Here is a 13,960-nt window from a genome sequence, read left to right as displayed (position 1 = left end):
GGGAGGAGAAAGAAAATCGGTGACCTCGTCGCCCTCTCCCCCCCGAAACAGGTTGAGCTTCCCTTTCTCATTTCGTTTCCCTTTGAAGACGATTCCCTCCCAACCACCAGCACACTTTCCAGCATGTCCGTCATCTCTCCATCCCCGAAATCAGACACTCACACCCACGCCTCCGTCGTCTCGCCACCACCAGGAGCGACTTCAAAAGTCAGTTCAGCTCGACCTCCTCCTTCTCCTCTCCGCTTCTCCTTCCCTTCCCGCCTTTCCTCCTCAGAACCACCTTTCTTCCAGCTGACCTCGAATCTTCCCAATCTCTACAGGCTCCCGTCTCCAGCGAACCTACTCTCCCAGCTTCCACTCCTCAACTCGCTCCCATCGAAGCTGCCAAACGCCTGGCAGCCTACGCCGCCGTCGACAACCATGTAAAGAAGGAGCACAAGGTTCGTTCTTTCGCTCAGGTCGCTCTAGGATTTCTACAGGGAGGTTAGGAGCATGCTGGAGATTGCCATGAGGAAGGATTCAAAGAGCTAGTGGGCCTTGCCGTCGAGATCAAGCTCGTCCCTCATCAGCTTGACCTTCCCCTTCGAGAACGGCGTCAGCTCGACCTTTTCAGAATCCCAAGCTGACTCCCTTCCTCTTCTGGGAGGTCATCTATAGATTATCGGTATCGGGTCCGGCTCGACTGTTCCTTACGTCGTTGAGAGAATCATGGCTCAGGGAAAGGAGGCCAACACGGGACGAGTCTTCCTCCCAACAGGTTCGTCTCTCTCCTCCCTTCCCTCCCGTCGCTTGTTTCGTCTTCTTGACCTTCATTCCTTCGAAATTCGAACGCTCGAGGTCCTGAATCAATCGCTGACCCTTCTCATTCTTTCCTCTCATCAATTTTTCTCGTTTCTCGCAGGTTTCCAGTCCAAAGAGCTCATTCTTTCGGCCGGTCTCGAGCTTGGAGACATCGACCAGTTCCCTCGAATCGACGTGACCATCGATGGTGCTGATGAGTGAGTGAAACCTGCTTCTTTGCTTAGAGCCGTTCAGGGGAGGTTGTCTGAAGGAAGCACGAGAGAACCAGAGGAAACAAAAGCTTACCTCTCGCCGTTGTGTTTCGGTTTCGACCAGGGTCGACGACGCGCTCAACTCGATCAAGGGAGGAGGAGCTTGCCAGCTCAGGGAGAAGGTCCTTGCTGAGGCTGCTGAGACGTGAGTCCACAAAATTCTTTCGACATCAAACTTTGAGAAGCTCTTCGCTGACTCGCGTCGTCGCCCGCGTCTCCTTTCCTTCTCAGCTGGGTCATCGTCGCCGACTACCGAAAGAACTCGAAGGTCCTCGGTACTACTGTTCGTCCGAGTCCTTTCTTCTCACACTCCGAAACCTTCAGCTGACTTTGTTTCTTCCTTCTTTCAGTGGAAGCAAGGAGTCCCGATCGAAGTCGCTCCCTTCGCCTACTCTCCTCTCCTCCTCTCGATCAAGAAGCTCGGAGCCACCCAAGCTGGACTTCGAATGGGCAAGATGAAGGCCGGTAAGTACCTTCGGCCCTTCAGTTCTATCAACATTACGTTCTCGAGCTCAGGTCGACTGAATCACTTCTCGAATCGCCGCGTCGTCGACCTCGAACCTGACTACCCCTTCCTCGCTCCCCCTCCTCAGGTCCCGTCGTGACCGACAACGGAGGTTTCGTCATCGACGCTGTCTTTCCTCCTTCCCAAATGACCAACGTCGAGAAGGTTCGTTCTTCCCCTCCTCTCCTTCCTCCTTCACTTTCTCTTCGACTCACTCTCGTCCCTCCCTCCCTGTCTTCTTCGCCTTCGCCTTCGCCACAGCTCCTCCCCCAAATCAAGCTCCTCACAGGTGTGATGGAGGTCGGACTTTTCGTCGGAATGGCCAAGGCTGCCTACTTCGGAAACGAGGTGCGTCTCTTCTCGCTTTCTCGCCTTGTCGAGAAACAACACCGCTGACTCGATCTTCTCGTTTTGCGCTCACTAACGAACCGACAGGATGGATCCGTGACGATTAGATGGGCCGATGGAAGGATCGAGCAGGTCTCTCAATGAGGGTCTGCGAAAGAGGAAGAGAGGGAACGAGGTTGGAAGCTCGAATCAGCGTGCTGGCGCATCTTGTAGAACCTTTACGTCATACTTTCTCTACGGAACGACATATTTCAGTTCGCTTTGAAGATCAATGTTCCTGTGCTGCAAGTTATCTCGCTGAGCAGACAGTCCGCCGCTTCCGTTCGAACGGAGAACGACGCGTCTTTCGTTCCCCTTTCCCTCCATTCCTTCCTCTCGTCCGTCCCGTGCAAGCTGATTGAAGAATAGCATAGTCGAAGCTTGATAAGCTTCTTGATGTGGGGTGGAGGTAGAGTACGTAGAAAGTCGTAAGAGAGAACGAGAAACGAGAAGCGAGAAACGGAGAAAACAGAAAACGAGATAACCGAACGAGAGAGAGCCCTTTGTGTTCAAAAAAAAGAGATCAAGTAAGAAAAAAAGAGAAGGAGAGAACAAAACGAAAGCATAGGTAAACGAATCCGGAGTGTGTGAGAAAGCATGCGAGAGCGAGAGCGAGAGCGAGGGAGAGGGAGAGGGAGAGAGAGAGAGAGGTTGTTTGTTGTTTTGTGCGAAGCGAAAGCGAGATGTAGCTAGCGATAGAGAAGGAGAAGAGAGTATGTAGTACAAAAGAGTAGAGAACCGAGAACCGAGAAACGAGAACTTGGGACCTAAACTAGAACGAGAAAACCACGGCCTGAGCGAGAGAAACCTGTCCCTCCCTCCTCCCCTAATCCACCTCCATGTCCTCCACCTCACTCTCCCTCGCACTCTCCGTTCCACTCTCCCCCCCACTGACCGGCCCCTCAAAGTCCCAATCCCTGTACCGATCGTACGTATAACTGAACGCATACTCCGTCGGCTGAACCACAAACTTGTCGAACTCGAACCCTCCCGTCAAGATGGACGTGAGGAAGCCCACCGGTTCCGGAGCCAAAGCTTCCTTCCCCGAGTTGCTCCTCTGGACGATGAGGTGACCGCAGATGTCGTCGGCCGTGGGACGTTCGGCTGGGTCGGCTCGCATGCAGTGGACGATGAGTTCCGAGAGAGGAGCGGAGAGAGGGGAGAGGTCGACGTCGCCAAAGTTGTTGGATCGGAGGGCGTGCCAGGGTTCGTGGTTGGCCGGGACGATAATGTTGGTGGCTGTTTCGAGGATGAGGAGACCGAGACTGGAAAAGAGGGGAAGGGAGGAATGAAAGAGTCAGCGAAGGGAACCGAACGCGTCGAAACGAGACGAGAACGAACCTGAAGATATCCGCCGGTTTCCCAAAGCTCCCCATCATCGTCTCCAAAGCCATGTAGTCCCTATCCCCTTCCCTCTCCCATCCCTTCTCCGTCGACCCAGGAATCGCATCTCCTCCCAACCCCGCACCTCTCAGAATCGTCGCCGAATCCACTCGAGGGCATCTCGTCGAGAGACCAAAGTCCCCGATCTTGAGGACTCCAGCGGTGGTGATGAAGATGTTGGCTGGTTTGAGATCGAGGTGGATGATGTCGTGGGAGTGGATGTGGGCGACTCCCTGCAAAAAGACGAAACAACAGAAAGGTCAGCGAGCTGAAACGAAGGGGGAGAGGGGGAGGACGAGAGAAGAAAGACCCACCTCGCTCAGTTCCCTCACAATCTTCCAAACCCTTCCCTCGTCGAGTCGCTCAACGACTCGACCGTACTCCTCCAGGAAGAAAGCCAGGTTGCCCAACTCGCAGAGCTCCATCTGGATGAAGAGCTGGTGGCTCTGCTCCCAGGCGTCGACGAAGGCGATCACGTTCGGGTGAGGTTTGGGCGTCGAGAGAGCTCGGAGGATGTCGACTTCTTCGAGGTGGCGGAGGCTGAAGAGTTCGAAAAGAACGAAGAAAGAGGAAGGGAGTCAGTAAAAGTGAGAGTAAGCTAAAACGGGAAGGGAAAAGAGAGACGAGTCGACCCACCGATCCTTCACCCCCTCGAACACTCCCTTCGTCCTCTTCACCGCATAAATCACCCCATCCTCCCTATCCCTCACCTTCCAAACCTCACTGAAAGCCCCCTTCCCCAACGCCTCCATCGGCGCAAACCTCGTATCGTAGATGTCGTCCCTCGGATCCTCCTCTCGAGGCAACGGATGCGAGCTTCGATGGTGAAGTCGACGAGACGGCGCTGGAGGCATGGGCGAGAAGTTCGGGAGGGAAAGTCGAGGAGCGAGATGAGGTGGAGAAGAAGAGGGGGTGGCTTGGTTCTCGTAGGTGTGGGAGAGGGTCGAGGAGAGGGAGGTGTTGGCGGAGAGGGAAGGGAGGCGTCGAGGAGCGTGGGTCGGGGAGGTTTGGTTGGTTGGGAGTTGACGAGCTGAGATGGAAAGCGAAGACGAAGCGGGTCAGTAAAACTCGAAGGTAAGGAGAATCGAAGGGGTGGAAGCTACTCACTCCTCGAAAGCCCATCGTGTCCTCGACGCGTCGGCGTCATGTCCACTCCACTCCCACTCTCCGACTCACTCCCATCCCCGCCCCAACCCATCTGATTCCCAACCCCACTACTCGTCCTCCTCAGCATGTTCATCCTCGCCGGAGCCGTCTTCTCCACCGACGACGCAAAGCTCGGAGCTGCTCCCTCTCCTCCTCGTCCGAACCCAGGACTCGACGTCTGCATCGACTTCCCCTTCCTGAGGATCGTAGGCGACTCTGCTTCCGGTGGAGGCGAAGACGACCCAGAGTGCTGCTCGGGTGAGGATTGAGTGACTCGGACTTGGAAGGAGGTGGAGGGTTTGGAGATTGGGATGAGGGATCGAGAGGAGGAGGAGAGGTGGGAGGGTTTGGAGGACGAAGGTCGGTGGGACATCGAGAGGACGTTGGTCGACGACGACGAAGAAGCGTTGTTGCTGTTGTTGTTCTGACGAGGAGTAGGAGCCGAAGGACCCGAAGGCGACGAGCTCCCCATCCCAGGTCGGATCGAAAGCGAGAGAGGATGAGGCTGATGATGATCGACGTGTCCTCCTCTCCCAGCTCCTCCTCCTCCTCCTCCTCCAACCATCTTCCCTCCTCCAGCCGCAAACGCACTCCTCTTCACCGGCGTATCAGGCATCACCTTCGCTCCTCCCGAAACCTGCTGACTCGCCACCGCGTTCGCCAACGCCTCTGCCACATCCGCTCCGAGGAACTCGAACGCACTCGACGACGCGACGGGTCCACCTCCCATCCCTGCTCCTCCTCCTCCTCCTCCTCCTCCTCCAACGGCAGGCCACCCGCTCTGGTGCTCCGGATCCTCGCATCCAGGCGTGACGAGCTCGTCGTCGCTCCTCGGGTGGCTCAAGAACTGGGACGAAGGGATGTTGAGATGAGGGAGGGAGAACTTGGACGAAGGAAGAGGAGGATGTCCGAGAACGGGCGAGTCGAGCATAGCGTTGTCGTGCTCGAGAGCGATCCCAGAGTCTCGAGGTTTGAACTTGCGACCGAGAGCCGACTTGGTAGCGAACGCTGCTGCGAGAGGTTTGGCGTTCATGATGGCTTCGTGTCCCTTGAAGGAAGCTGGAGCGGATCGGTTGAGGGAAGGGTCGGATTTCGAGTTGGCTTGGTTGGGAGGACGGTGGGAGGAGGAGGAGGACGGGTTGACCGAGAGGTGGGTGAGGGAAGCGGATTGCTGGAGGGGAGGTTGAGAGGAAGCTGGAACGGTGGAGAGTCCGGATTTGTGACCGCTCGAACGAGAGATGTGTTGAGACGACGAGGGACCGACGTTGAAAGGGCTCTCCTCGCTCGAGGGCGTTCGTCGATGAAGAGGTCCCTTGCCGCTGCTGTTGGACGATCCTTGGGAGCTGTTGAGAAGCGAGCTCCTCCTTGCTCGACTGGGAGGTCTGAACGAGGCCGACGACGAAGGTCCTTCCCTGAGGTTGAGGTTGTCGAGACTGACGGCCTTCTTGGACGAGAGGAGGTGGGAGGAGGATGAGGACGTTCCTTGGGGAGGGTTGCTCGACGAAGAGACGGAGAGGAACGACGGTGGAGGAGGCATGGAGTTGGGGTGCATGGAGTCGTAGCGGAGGGTTCTGGGAGGGAAGGGAGTAGCGGCCGAGGGAGGAGCGAGGAACACGGACGAGGTGGTCGTCTTCAACGGGCGGTGGTGTTGATCGTTCGAGGAGGAGGAGTTCAAGCTCAACGGAGCGAGGAAGATGTTGTCGGACCGAGGTCTCGACGGTCCAGCCGCCGACGAAGAGTTGAGATCCTGCTCTGTGAGAGCTCGTTGATGTCCTCCAAAGGTAGGGAACAAGAGTGGCTTGAGCGTCGAAGAAGAACAAGCGAACTCGTCCTCGCTCTCTGCTCCTCCTCCCGCTCCTCCTCCGTTCATTCCTGCAAACAAGCCCAACCCGTCCCTCGCTCGACTGCCTCCTTCTTCCATCCCTGTCGAGAACATGTCCGCATCGAAAGCCAACGACTTCGAGTTCCTCATCCTGTCTCCTGCGAGGTTGGAAGCGGCTCTCTTGCCCTTTCCAAGGCCTCGGCCCAGACTTCTCGAGTGGGAGAGTTGAGCTTTGGGTTTGATGGGTGAGTCCTCGTACGAGAAGTTGAGCGTCGTTGCTGATGGAGGGTGGTTGGTGGTGGTACGAAGGGAGGTAGAAGCTGGGATGGCTGAGGTGGACGGGAAGAAGAGGGAGGAGGAGGAGGAGGAGGTGGAAGGGAGAGGGAAGAGCATTTGTTTGGGACTTGGGGACCATCCTCCTCCTCCTCCTTCCTCCTCCTCCTTGAGACCTGGAGAAGAACCGCTCATCAAGGAATCCAACCTAGTAGAAGTTGCTCCTCGAGAGGAAGAGCGAGTGGCTGTTGTAGCGAGAGGCGACTCGGAGGTCATGGTGGAATCCTCCTCGTCTTCTGCTCCTCTCATCTCTTGATCCTCCTCCCTCCTTCCTAGCATGTATGCTGTCGACGACGTCGAAGGTGATCCTCCGTACCAGGTTGTTGCTCTTCGATGAGGCGAAGCGGAAGGAGGAGCGGGTCGTGTGGATTCTCCTCGTCTCGAGAAGGACGACGAGTGCGTGGGAGTGTGCTGTTGACGGTTGTTGGACGACGACGAGGAAGGAGAGACGAAAGGATCGAAGTGGGAAGAAGGAGGGAGGTGAGCCTTGGTGGGAGTAGACGCATACATCGTGCTCATATCCGCTCCGTTCGTTGGTGGTCTCTCGTTTCAGAGTTCGGAGGAAGGAGACGAGGAGGAGGAGAGCGGGAGGGTGGAGGGAAGGAGGAGGAGGGAAGGAGGAAGGGAAGGAAGGAACGCTCGAAGGGGGTCGGGTTCGATTGGTGGTGGTCGTTGATTGAGCGAAAGGAAGGAAAGGGAGTAGAGCGTCGAAGGGGTTGAGTGAAAGATCGGGGGAGGGGAAGATAGGAGCTCGACGTTTGGAGTCAGGAGGGAAGGAGGGGCAAAAGAAGCTTCAAAGGGAACGAGCCTCCTAAACAGGGACGCGATCTGCCATCCTTGTTTTTTAGTTTCTATGAAAGGAAAGGGTCTCCGAAGAGACCGTCGAGCAAATTTTCCATCCGCTCCAAAAACATCGTACAGAAAAGGAGAGATCGTCCTCCAACAATCCCTCCTCCTCCCCCTTAAAAAAATGCGAGGAGCGACGGGCGTGCTTTCACGTTCTCTTCGTCCTCTCCCGCTTGTGGTACCAACCGAAAATCCTTTCCCTCGCTCTCGTCTGAATCACGCTTTCTCTCACTACTCGAGGCTACGTGGAAGCTTGTAATGAAGCTTCAACCCAGAAGACGTGAGAGAAGCGAAAGAAAGAAAGAAGAAAACAAGCTTCCGTCGACGTGGAAGACAAGAACGCGTCGACCCTCTCTCAAAGTTGAAGCAAGGAAAAGGAAGGATCTGCTACAGGCTAAAGTCAAAAACACGGCGCATGCATACATACGGCAGATGAGTCCGAGAGTCCTTCCTCCCCTGAAACCCTTCACTTCTTCCCCTTCCCCTTGATCTTCGCGCCCACCGCCCTCGGAACGAACGCCAACGAAGCAGACGCGAGCGAAGAGGTCAGACTATCCATCATGGGGTCGTCCTGGACCTCTTCTCTCTTCGGAGTCGTAGTAGCGTCCTGGGGAAGATGAGGCGGAGGTTGTCGGTTCGAGGGAGGAGGAGGAGGAGGGAGAGACGCGTCGAGTTGGTGAGGAGGAGGAGATGAGGACGACGAGAGGTTTTGATGGGGAAGGGGAGGAAGACGAGATATGAATTTGGTGGGAGAGGTGGAGAGGGAGCGAGCTCGTTGGGCTTGAGCTTGAGGGGAGGCGGGATCGTACTCGGGTCGGAGGAGGGACGCGGCTGGTCCTTGGGCACGGAGGAGGGGTCCGATCTGGGAGGAAGAGAGGGAACTCGTAGAAGTCAGCAAGAGTCTCAAACGTAGTCTCTGGTCGTGTAGATACTCACTCCTTCCTTGACGACAGCGAAGAAGTAAGACGAAGGAAAGCCGTGGGCGGCGACGAGATGTAAACGACGTCCCTTGACGTTACGGAACTTCTTCGAGCAGACTGTGGTAGGGAGGTAGCATTCGTACTACAATAAAACACAAGAAGATCTCGAGGTCAGCGAGGGTTTGACGAGCGAAGAAGAAAGGAAGGGGAAAGGACGAACGATTCGTTCACCTCTCGCTTCTCTCTCCGCTAGGAGTGGGTTGTGAAGCTCGTTTTGATGCTAGAATCGAGCAGATACCGAGTCAGGTCTGTCCTCATGCGTGTTGTTAGACTTCTGCGAGTAAGATGTAGCGAACTCACCAGATCCATGAGCCTCTTCTCAGGGAAGATCGCACCGCACCGACGGTGAGCTTTACCTTTCCCCTTCTCTCCTTCTGCCACGGCTCCTCCAGCTCGACCTACTCCAACCTCCGCATCACAAACGAGAGCATGCATCTTCCCGTAGTGAGCTTCAGCTTGCTGAGCTGTTGAGAAGCTGACTGGATGAGAGGAGCATGTTGGAGGGAGGGAGCAGGTGAAGGAAGGGGAGGAGGAGGAGGAGGAAGGTGGAAGTCGAGAGAGTTTGGAAGCTGGTGGAGAGAGGGAGCGACGACTACTGCTTCCTGAGGCTGCTGGGGAAGATGAAGAGGAGGATGCTGATGAGATGGATCGAGGTCTTTTGGCTGACATTTTGACTCCGTCGTGAGGGTTGGGGGGAGAGAGGGAGGGGAAACTTGGCTCTTCGCGGAGGTCGGATCGTAACGACCATCTCCTCCTCCCGTCTTTCTTCAAACATGTCTACCCCTCCAGCCGCTCAGCTCATGGCGGATCACGTCCTCACCCACCTCGCTGCTCACAGGGAAAAGCATGCTTCAAGCGGATCTATCCCTCCTCTCTTCGTTGGAGTGGAAGGGCCTCAGGGTTCAGGTTTGTTGAGCTTCGTCTTCCTTCCCCATCGTTTCGACTCGCTCTTCCCGCTCGAGTATACATACGCCAAAGGTTTGGACAGTTCGCTGTCCTCGTCCTCTTTACTAACTCGTCGTTCTCTCCTTCTCCGTATTCTTCTTCCTTTCACCAGGCAAAACCTACCTCACCAACCACCTCACCTCCCTCCTCTCCTCCCCTCCCCACTCCCTCTCCGCCGCCGTCTTCTCCACCGACGACCTCTACCTCCCTCACGCCGCCCTCGCTTCCCTCGCCTCTTCTCACCCAGAGAACAAGATGCTCCAAGGACGAGGTCTCCCAGGAACCCACGACCTCCCTCTCGGTCGCCAAATCCTCAACACCCTCCTCTCCCAAGGAGGTCGCTCAACCTCCTCCGCTCCTTTAACCCCTGAACAACTCGACCCAACTCCAGGATCCCAACCCGCTCCCTTGGTCTACCTCCCTTCGTTCTGGAAGGACCTGTTCGACGGAGAAGGAGATCGAGCTCCCGAATCGTCTTGGAACCCCGTTCACGGTCCCGTCGACGTCGTGATCCTCGAAGGATGGTCGCTTGGATTCAGGCCTTTGGAGGAGAAGGCGTTGATTAGGAAGTACGCTATCGCACGAGCTGAGGCGTCGGTTAGGGGAGCTGGAATGGATATGAACGAAGGGGAGGAGGCGGAGGAGGGGATGAAGGTCGAGGAGGAAGGAGAGGAAGAGTACGCTCCTCCGGCGTTCTTGAAGCAGGAGTTGGAGTCGTTGGTGGAGGTGAACACGTTCTTGGGAGAGTACGTGGAGAGCTGGTATGGGTTCTTCGAGGTCTTCATCCAGGTGAGTCGAAGGAGGACGAGAGACGTCGGAAGCGTTGGTTTGTTGCTGACCTCGCTCTCTATCTTCTTTGTATCCGTTCCGTCTCTTTTAGATCGTCCCACCAGCACTTTCGTCCATCTACAAGTGGCGAACTCAGCAGGAGCACCACCGTTCGTCCTAATCCTCTCTCATTCTCGAGGCGTCGCTTCGCCCGTTCCTGACGCGTCGCTCTCCCTCCTTTTTTTTCACTTTCTTCCTTCGGCCACCAGTCCAATCGACCACCGAGAACCAGTGCATGACCGACGAGCAAGTCATCAGCTTCGTCGACCGGTACATGCCAGCCTACGAGCTCTTCCTCGAGGGAGTGAGGAGTCCCGACGCGCGATGGCACGGGAAGGGTTTGGCTGTTCAGCTGGGAGAAGAGAGGGAGGTTGTTGGGACGAGCAAGTTCTAGATACTACTGGGGGTCTTAGGATGTACGGTTAGATATCTATTAATTGGGTTGTTTTGTGGATCTTCTCCCTTTTCAGAACCAGTTGGACGCGACGACACCAGAGACCGAGCCCTCTTTTCAACGTCGCAAAAACGGAACATCTGCTTTCTGAAAGTCTCTTGATTCCAGAATAGGCTGTCTCAACTTCATCTCTGCTATGTAGAAAACTAGAAGACCGAGGTAGTAACCTCGACAATCAATCAGCTGATACCCTCCCTCCTCCCTCTCTGCCCTCGGCCTCTCCTGTCGCCGCCCAACCCTCACCTTCTCTCCTCCTCTCTCCCTTCGCATGCTTCGCCCCACCATCCGCTCCCTCCTCAGCAGATCCTCTACCTCTCTCATCTCCCAACGAGCCATGTCCTCCGTCGCCAAAGGAGAATCTACCGTCCGCCCTCCGTTCGACAAAGAGATCTCTGAGATCGCTCGCTACGTCCACTCCCCACCTTCCTTCCCTCCCCTCGCCTACGAGACCGCTCGTCTCTGCTTGATCGACACCATCGGATGCGGGTTGGAAGGTCTGAGAGTCAGTGATGCGTGCAGAGGCTTGATGGGCCCTGTCGTCGAGGGCATGGAGTGCAAGAACGGTGAGCAAGAAACAAAGAGATGGGAGGGAGGGAGGGAGGGAGGAGAGGTGTGAGCTCGAGGTCGGGGAGGGTCGGACGGAGGAAGAGCGAAAAGAGGGCCGAAAAAGTGCGAAAACTTCTTACTGACTGGTGGCAACGGGACTTTGGGTTGAGTAGGTGTCAAGATTCCGGGTACGAAGTTCGAGCTGGATCCTGTTCAGGCAGCGTTCAACATTGGAACTCAGGTGAGATCGAGTCGAAGCTCATCTCTTTCGCTTCTTCCCTCGTTTCCTTCGTCGTAAATCTGACCCTTTTGGATACTTGGGTCTTGATAGATTCGATGGCTCGACTTCGTGAGTCCTTCGCCTTGTGATTTGCGTCAAATTTGAACGAGGAAAAGCTCGACCTTGGTCGTCGAGCTCGTCAAGCTCATCCCTCCCTTTCTCTTCCTCGTGATTGCCCCTGACTCTTTCTGGACCGTTCCGATTTCCGCAGAACGACTGCTGGCTCGCTGCTGAGTGGGGACATCCTTCGGACTCCGCTGGAGCGTGAGTTCTCACTCTCAAACAAAGGGCCTTCAGCCGACGCGTCGTTCGAGCTCACCCTCTCCTTTCTCCTTCGCTCCCTCAGTATTCTCGCCATCGCCTCGTATCTTACCAACTCCGGAGAGAAGGAATTCACCGTCAAGGAGATCCTCGAGTCCATGATCCAGGCTCATGAGATTCAAGGACAGTTCGCAATGATGAACTCGTTCAACAGAGTCGGACTCGATCACGGTGCGTTTCGAAGCTCAAACGAAGCAGGCAAGCAGCACTCTGAAGATACACTGCTTTTCTCTTCTCGCCCTCCAGTTATTCTCGTCAAGCTCGCTTCGACCGCCGTTTCATGCAAGCTCTTGTACGTCGTTCACTCTTTCTCGACGCGTCTCCCTTTCACGACTGACTCTTCTTCGTCCCCTTCGTTTTTTCAGGGGACTCACCCACGATCAAACTCTCGCCACTCTCTCCCAAGTCTTCGTCGACGGACAGTCCCTTCGAACCTACCGACACGCTCCCAACACGTCGAGTAGGAAGTCTTGGGCCGCCGGAGATGCTTGCGCCAGAGCCGTTTGGCTTTCGTTGATGGTCAAGAAGGGAGAGCTTGGAATGGGGAGTGTTCCTGGAGCCATCTCTGCGAAAGGATGGGGATTCAAGGATGTTACCTTCAAGGTTCGTTTTGTGTTGCTCGAGGAAATCGCGAAACGACGAAGAGCTGACTCGATCTTTGCTTCGCTCGCAGGGCAAGGAGTTCGAGTTCCAACGACCTTTCGGATCCTACGTGATGGAGAACATCCTGTTCAAGATCTCGTTCCCTGCTGAGTTCCACGCTCAGGTGCGTCCCGGTCTTCTTTTTTTCGCATCGGCGAGAGACGCGCGCTGACCTCTCTCGTCCCTCGTTTTAGACCGCCGTCGAGGCTTCTCTCATCCTCCACGACGCACTCAAGAAGATCGGGAAGACCTCGGATGACATCGCCAAGATTAGAATCAGGACTCAGGAGGCTGCGATCAGGTGAGTAGGTTCTTCAAAACGAAGGAGGAGGGTGAGACGCGACTGATCCGTTTTGGTTCTGCCCTCAGGATCATCGACAAGAGCGGACCTCTTGCTAACTTCGGTAAGCCCTCCTACTTACCTACCTCGAACTTAGTTTCAGTCGCTGAACAACTTTCCGTCTTTGCTTCTCTAGCTGATCGAGAGTGAGCAACAACTCGACGTCCCGCTGCTTCACCTCCTTTCACTGACGCGTCTTTCTCCCTTTTCACCTCACAGTCACACCATTCAGTACATGGTGAGCTCTCGTCTTCTCCCTTATGAGTCTTCCTTTCCGAAACTGACTATTTTCGATATTTCAGGTCGCCGTTCCTCTCATCTTCGGACGATTGACCAGCGAAGACTAGTTCGTCGTCACCTTCTTTTTGCCCTCTCTCTCCTCCTCGAGCTGACGACTTCTCCATCCTCCTCTTCCCAGCTCCGACGACGTCGCCTCCGACCCTCGAATCGACGCTCTCCGAGAGAAGATGTACTGCGAGGAGGAGAAGAGGTTCTCGGTCGATTAGTTCGTCTCGGCCATTGATCCGTCTTCTCTTTCTCTTTGACTCGCTCGGACTGACCTTCTTCGCCTTCGCCATCTTCAGCCTGGACCCCGACAAGCGATCCATCGGAAATGCCATTCAGATCACCCTCAAGGACGGAACCGTCATGGAGGAGGTCGAGGTCGAGTACCCTGTTGGACATCAACGACGAGTGAGTCTGAGGACGCATGCATCTTCTCTCAACGCGACGTTCGACTGACCTTCTTTGTTTCGTTTCCACAGAGGGAGGAAGGTATCCCTCTTCTTCTCGCCAAGTTCAAGAGGCACATCGGACCTCACTTCTCGCAGGCCAGGCAGGACAAGTGAGTGTGGACGAGCCTTCGAGTTCGGTCTTTTCGTCGACTGACCCTCGATCTTTTGCTTTTCTCCTTGGAAACAGGATCCTCGAAGTGACCAAGGATCTCAAGACCTTCCAGGCTCTCGGAGTCAAGGACTTCATGGATCTTTGGGTTCCTGACAAGCAGTAAAACGAGCGAGTTCGAGACGGACCGTTCGTTTTGGCTTGCTTGTTGGAGCTGGAAGGAGCTGTGAGGTCGAGGGGAGTTCTCAAGTGAACGATGATACTGTAGAAATAGGATAACATCACGACCTGATTGATTCGTCGCAGC

At 55.6% G+C, this 13,960-nt stretch overlaps 6 protein-coding genes across 6 annotated transcripts; 3 read left to right on the top strand and 3 right to left on the bottom strand.

Annotated features, from left to right (window-relative positions):
• Positions 1-123: 123 nt before the first annotated feature.
• RKI1 (ribose-5-phosphate isomerase RKI1) lies at positions 124-2,049 on the top strand (the record flags this gene model as incomplete). The annotated part of the gene is made up of 10 exons (XM_076642768.1): positions 124-207; positions 321-440; positions 658-757; positions 902-998; positions 1,117-1,197; positions 1,284-1,335; positions 1,403-1,517; positions 1,646-1,722; positions 1,819-1,905; positions 1,993-2,049. 10 exons carry the CDS (start codon positions 124-126, stop codon positions 2,047-2,049), a joined length of 870 nt encoding a protein of 289 aa, XP_076494426.1.
• Positions 2,050-2,382: 333 nt separating this feature from the next.
• SWE1 (tyrosine protein kinase SWE1) lies at positions 2,383-5,030 on the bottom strand. The gene is made up of 5 exons (XM_076641544.1): positions 4,435-5,030; positions 3,964-4,357; positions 3,642-3,867; positions 3,286-3,560; positions 2,383-3,209 (listed from the first exon to the last, which is right to left on the bottom strand). Exons 1-5 carry the CDS (start codon positions 4,943-4,945, stop codon positions 2,771-2,773), a joined length of 1,845 nt encoding a protein of 614 aa, XP_076494425.1. The 5' UTR covers positions 4,946-5,030; the 3' UTR covers positions 2,383-2,770.
• Positions 5,011-6,735, bottom strand: BDY24DRAFT_397218 (uncharacterized protein). The gene has a single exon (XM_076641543.1). The coding sequence runs from the start codon at positions 6,708-6,710 to the stop codon at positions 5,082-5,084; it is 1,629 nt and encodes a 542-aa protein (XP_076494424.1). The 5' UTR covers positions 6,711-6,735; the 3' UTR covers positions 5,011-5,081.
• A 1,130-nt stretch (positions 6,736-7,865) lies between these two features.
• Positions 7,866-9,123, bottom strand: BDY24DRAFT_443414 (uncharacterized protein; the record flags this gene model as incomplete). The annotated part of the gene is made up of 4 exons (XM_076644767.1): positions 7,866-8,336; positions 8,411-8,536; positions 8,615-8,674; positions 8,755-9,123. 4 exons carry the CDS (start codon positions 9,121-9,123, stop codon positions 7,941-7,943), a joined length of 951 nt encoding a protein of 316 aa, XP_076494423.1. The 3' UTR covers positions 7,866-7,940.
• A 72-nt stretch (positions 9,124-9,195) lies between these two features.
• On the top strand, positions 9,196-10,916 carry TDA10 (putative ATP-dependent kinase). Its single transcript, XM_076641542.1, has 4 exons — positions 9,196-9,360; positions 9,512-10,188; positions 10,280-10,337; positions 10,437-10,916. Exons 1-4 carry the CDS (start codon positions 9,228-9,230, stop codon positions 10,619-10,621), a joined length of 1,053 nt encoding a protein of 350 aa, XP_076494422.1. The 5' UTR covers positions 9,196-9,227; the 3' UTR covers positions 10,622-10,916.
• A 99-nt stretch (positions 10,917-11,015) lies between these two features.
• On the top strand, positions 11,016-13,819 carry PDH1 (putative 2-methylcitrate dehydratase; the record flags this gene model as incomplete). The annotated part of the gene is made up of 17 exons (XM_076643693.1): positions 11,016-11,244; positions 11,401-11,468; positions 11,559-11,576; positions 11,719-11,771; positions 11,854-11,999; positions 12,075-12,120; positions 12,194-12,431; positions 12,502-12,594; positions 12,665-12,771; positions 12,840-12,874; positions 12,947-12,956; positions 13,030-13,048; positions 13,113-13,156; positions 13,229-13,315; positions 13,395-13,503; positions 13,575-13,654; positions 13,732-13,819. 17 exons carry the CDS (start codon positions 11,016-11,018, stop codon positions 13,817-13,819), a joined length of 1,470 nt encoding a protein of 489 aa, XP_076494421.1.
• Between the last annotated feature and the right edge of the window lie 141 nt (positions 13,820-13,960).

The sequence above is a fragment of the Mrakia frigida genome, assembly GCF_051309035.1.
Source record: "Mrakia frigida strain ATCC 22029 unplaced genomic scaffold BDY24scaffold_27, whole genome shotgun sequence".
NCBI lineage: Eukaryota > Fungi > Basidiomycota > Tremellomycetes > Cystofilobasidiales > Mrakiaceae > Mrakia > Mrakia frigida.
Note: the sequence above shows the minus strand (reverse complement) of the source record. Positions and strands in the feature narration are given on the sequence as shown.

Bases quoted from the DNA above. Each gene is read 5' to 3' on its own strand.
- SWE1 (XM_076641544.1), bottom strand. From the start codon at position 4,945: ATGGGGAGCTCGTCGCCTTCGGGTCCTTCGGCTCCTACTCCTCGTCAG. The intron at 4,358-4,434 runs GTGAGTAGCTTC...TTTCCATCTCAG, and splicing joins ACACGATGGGCTTTCGAGGA to CTCGTCAACTCCCAACCAAC. The intron at 3,210-3,285 runs GTTCGTTCTCGT...CCTCTTTTCCAG, and splicing joins AAACCGGCGGATATCTTCAG to TCTCGGTCTCCTCATCCTCG.
- BDY24DRAFT_397218 (XM_076641543.1), bottom strand. From the start codon at position 6,710: ATGGTCCCCAAGTCCCAAACAAATGCTCTTCCCTCTCCCTTCCACCTC.
- TDA10 (XM_076641542.1), top strand. From the start codon at position 9,228: ATGTCTACCCCTCCAGCCGCTCAGCTCATGGCGGATCACGTCCTCACC. The intron at 9,361-9,511 runs GTTTGTTGAGCT...TCCTTTCACCAG, and splicing joins GGAAGGGCCTCAGGGTTCAG to GCAAAACCTACCTCACCAAC. The intron at 10,189-10,279 runs GTGAGTCGAAGG...CGTCTCTTTTAG, and splicing joins TCTTCGAGGTCTTCATCCAG to ATCGTCCCACCAGCACTTTC.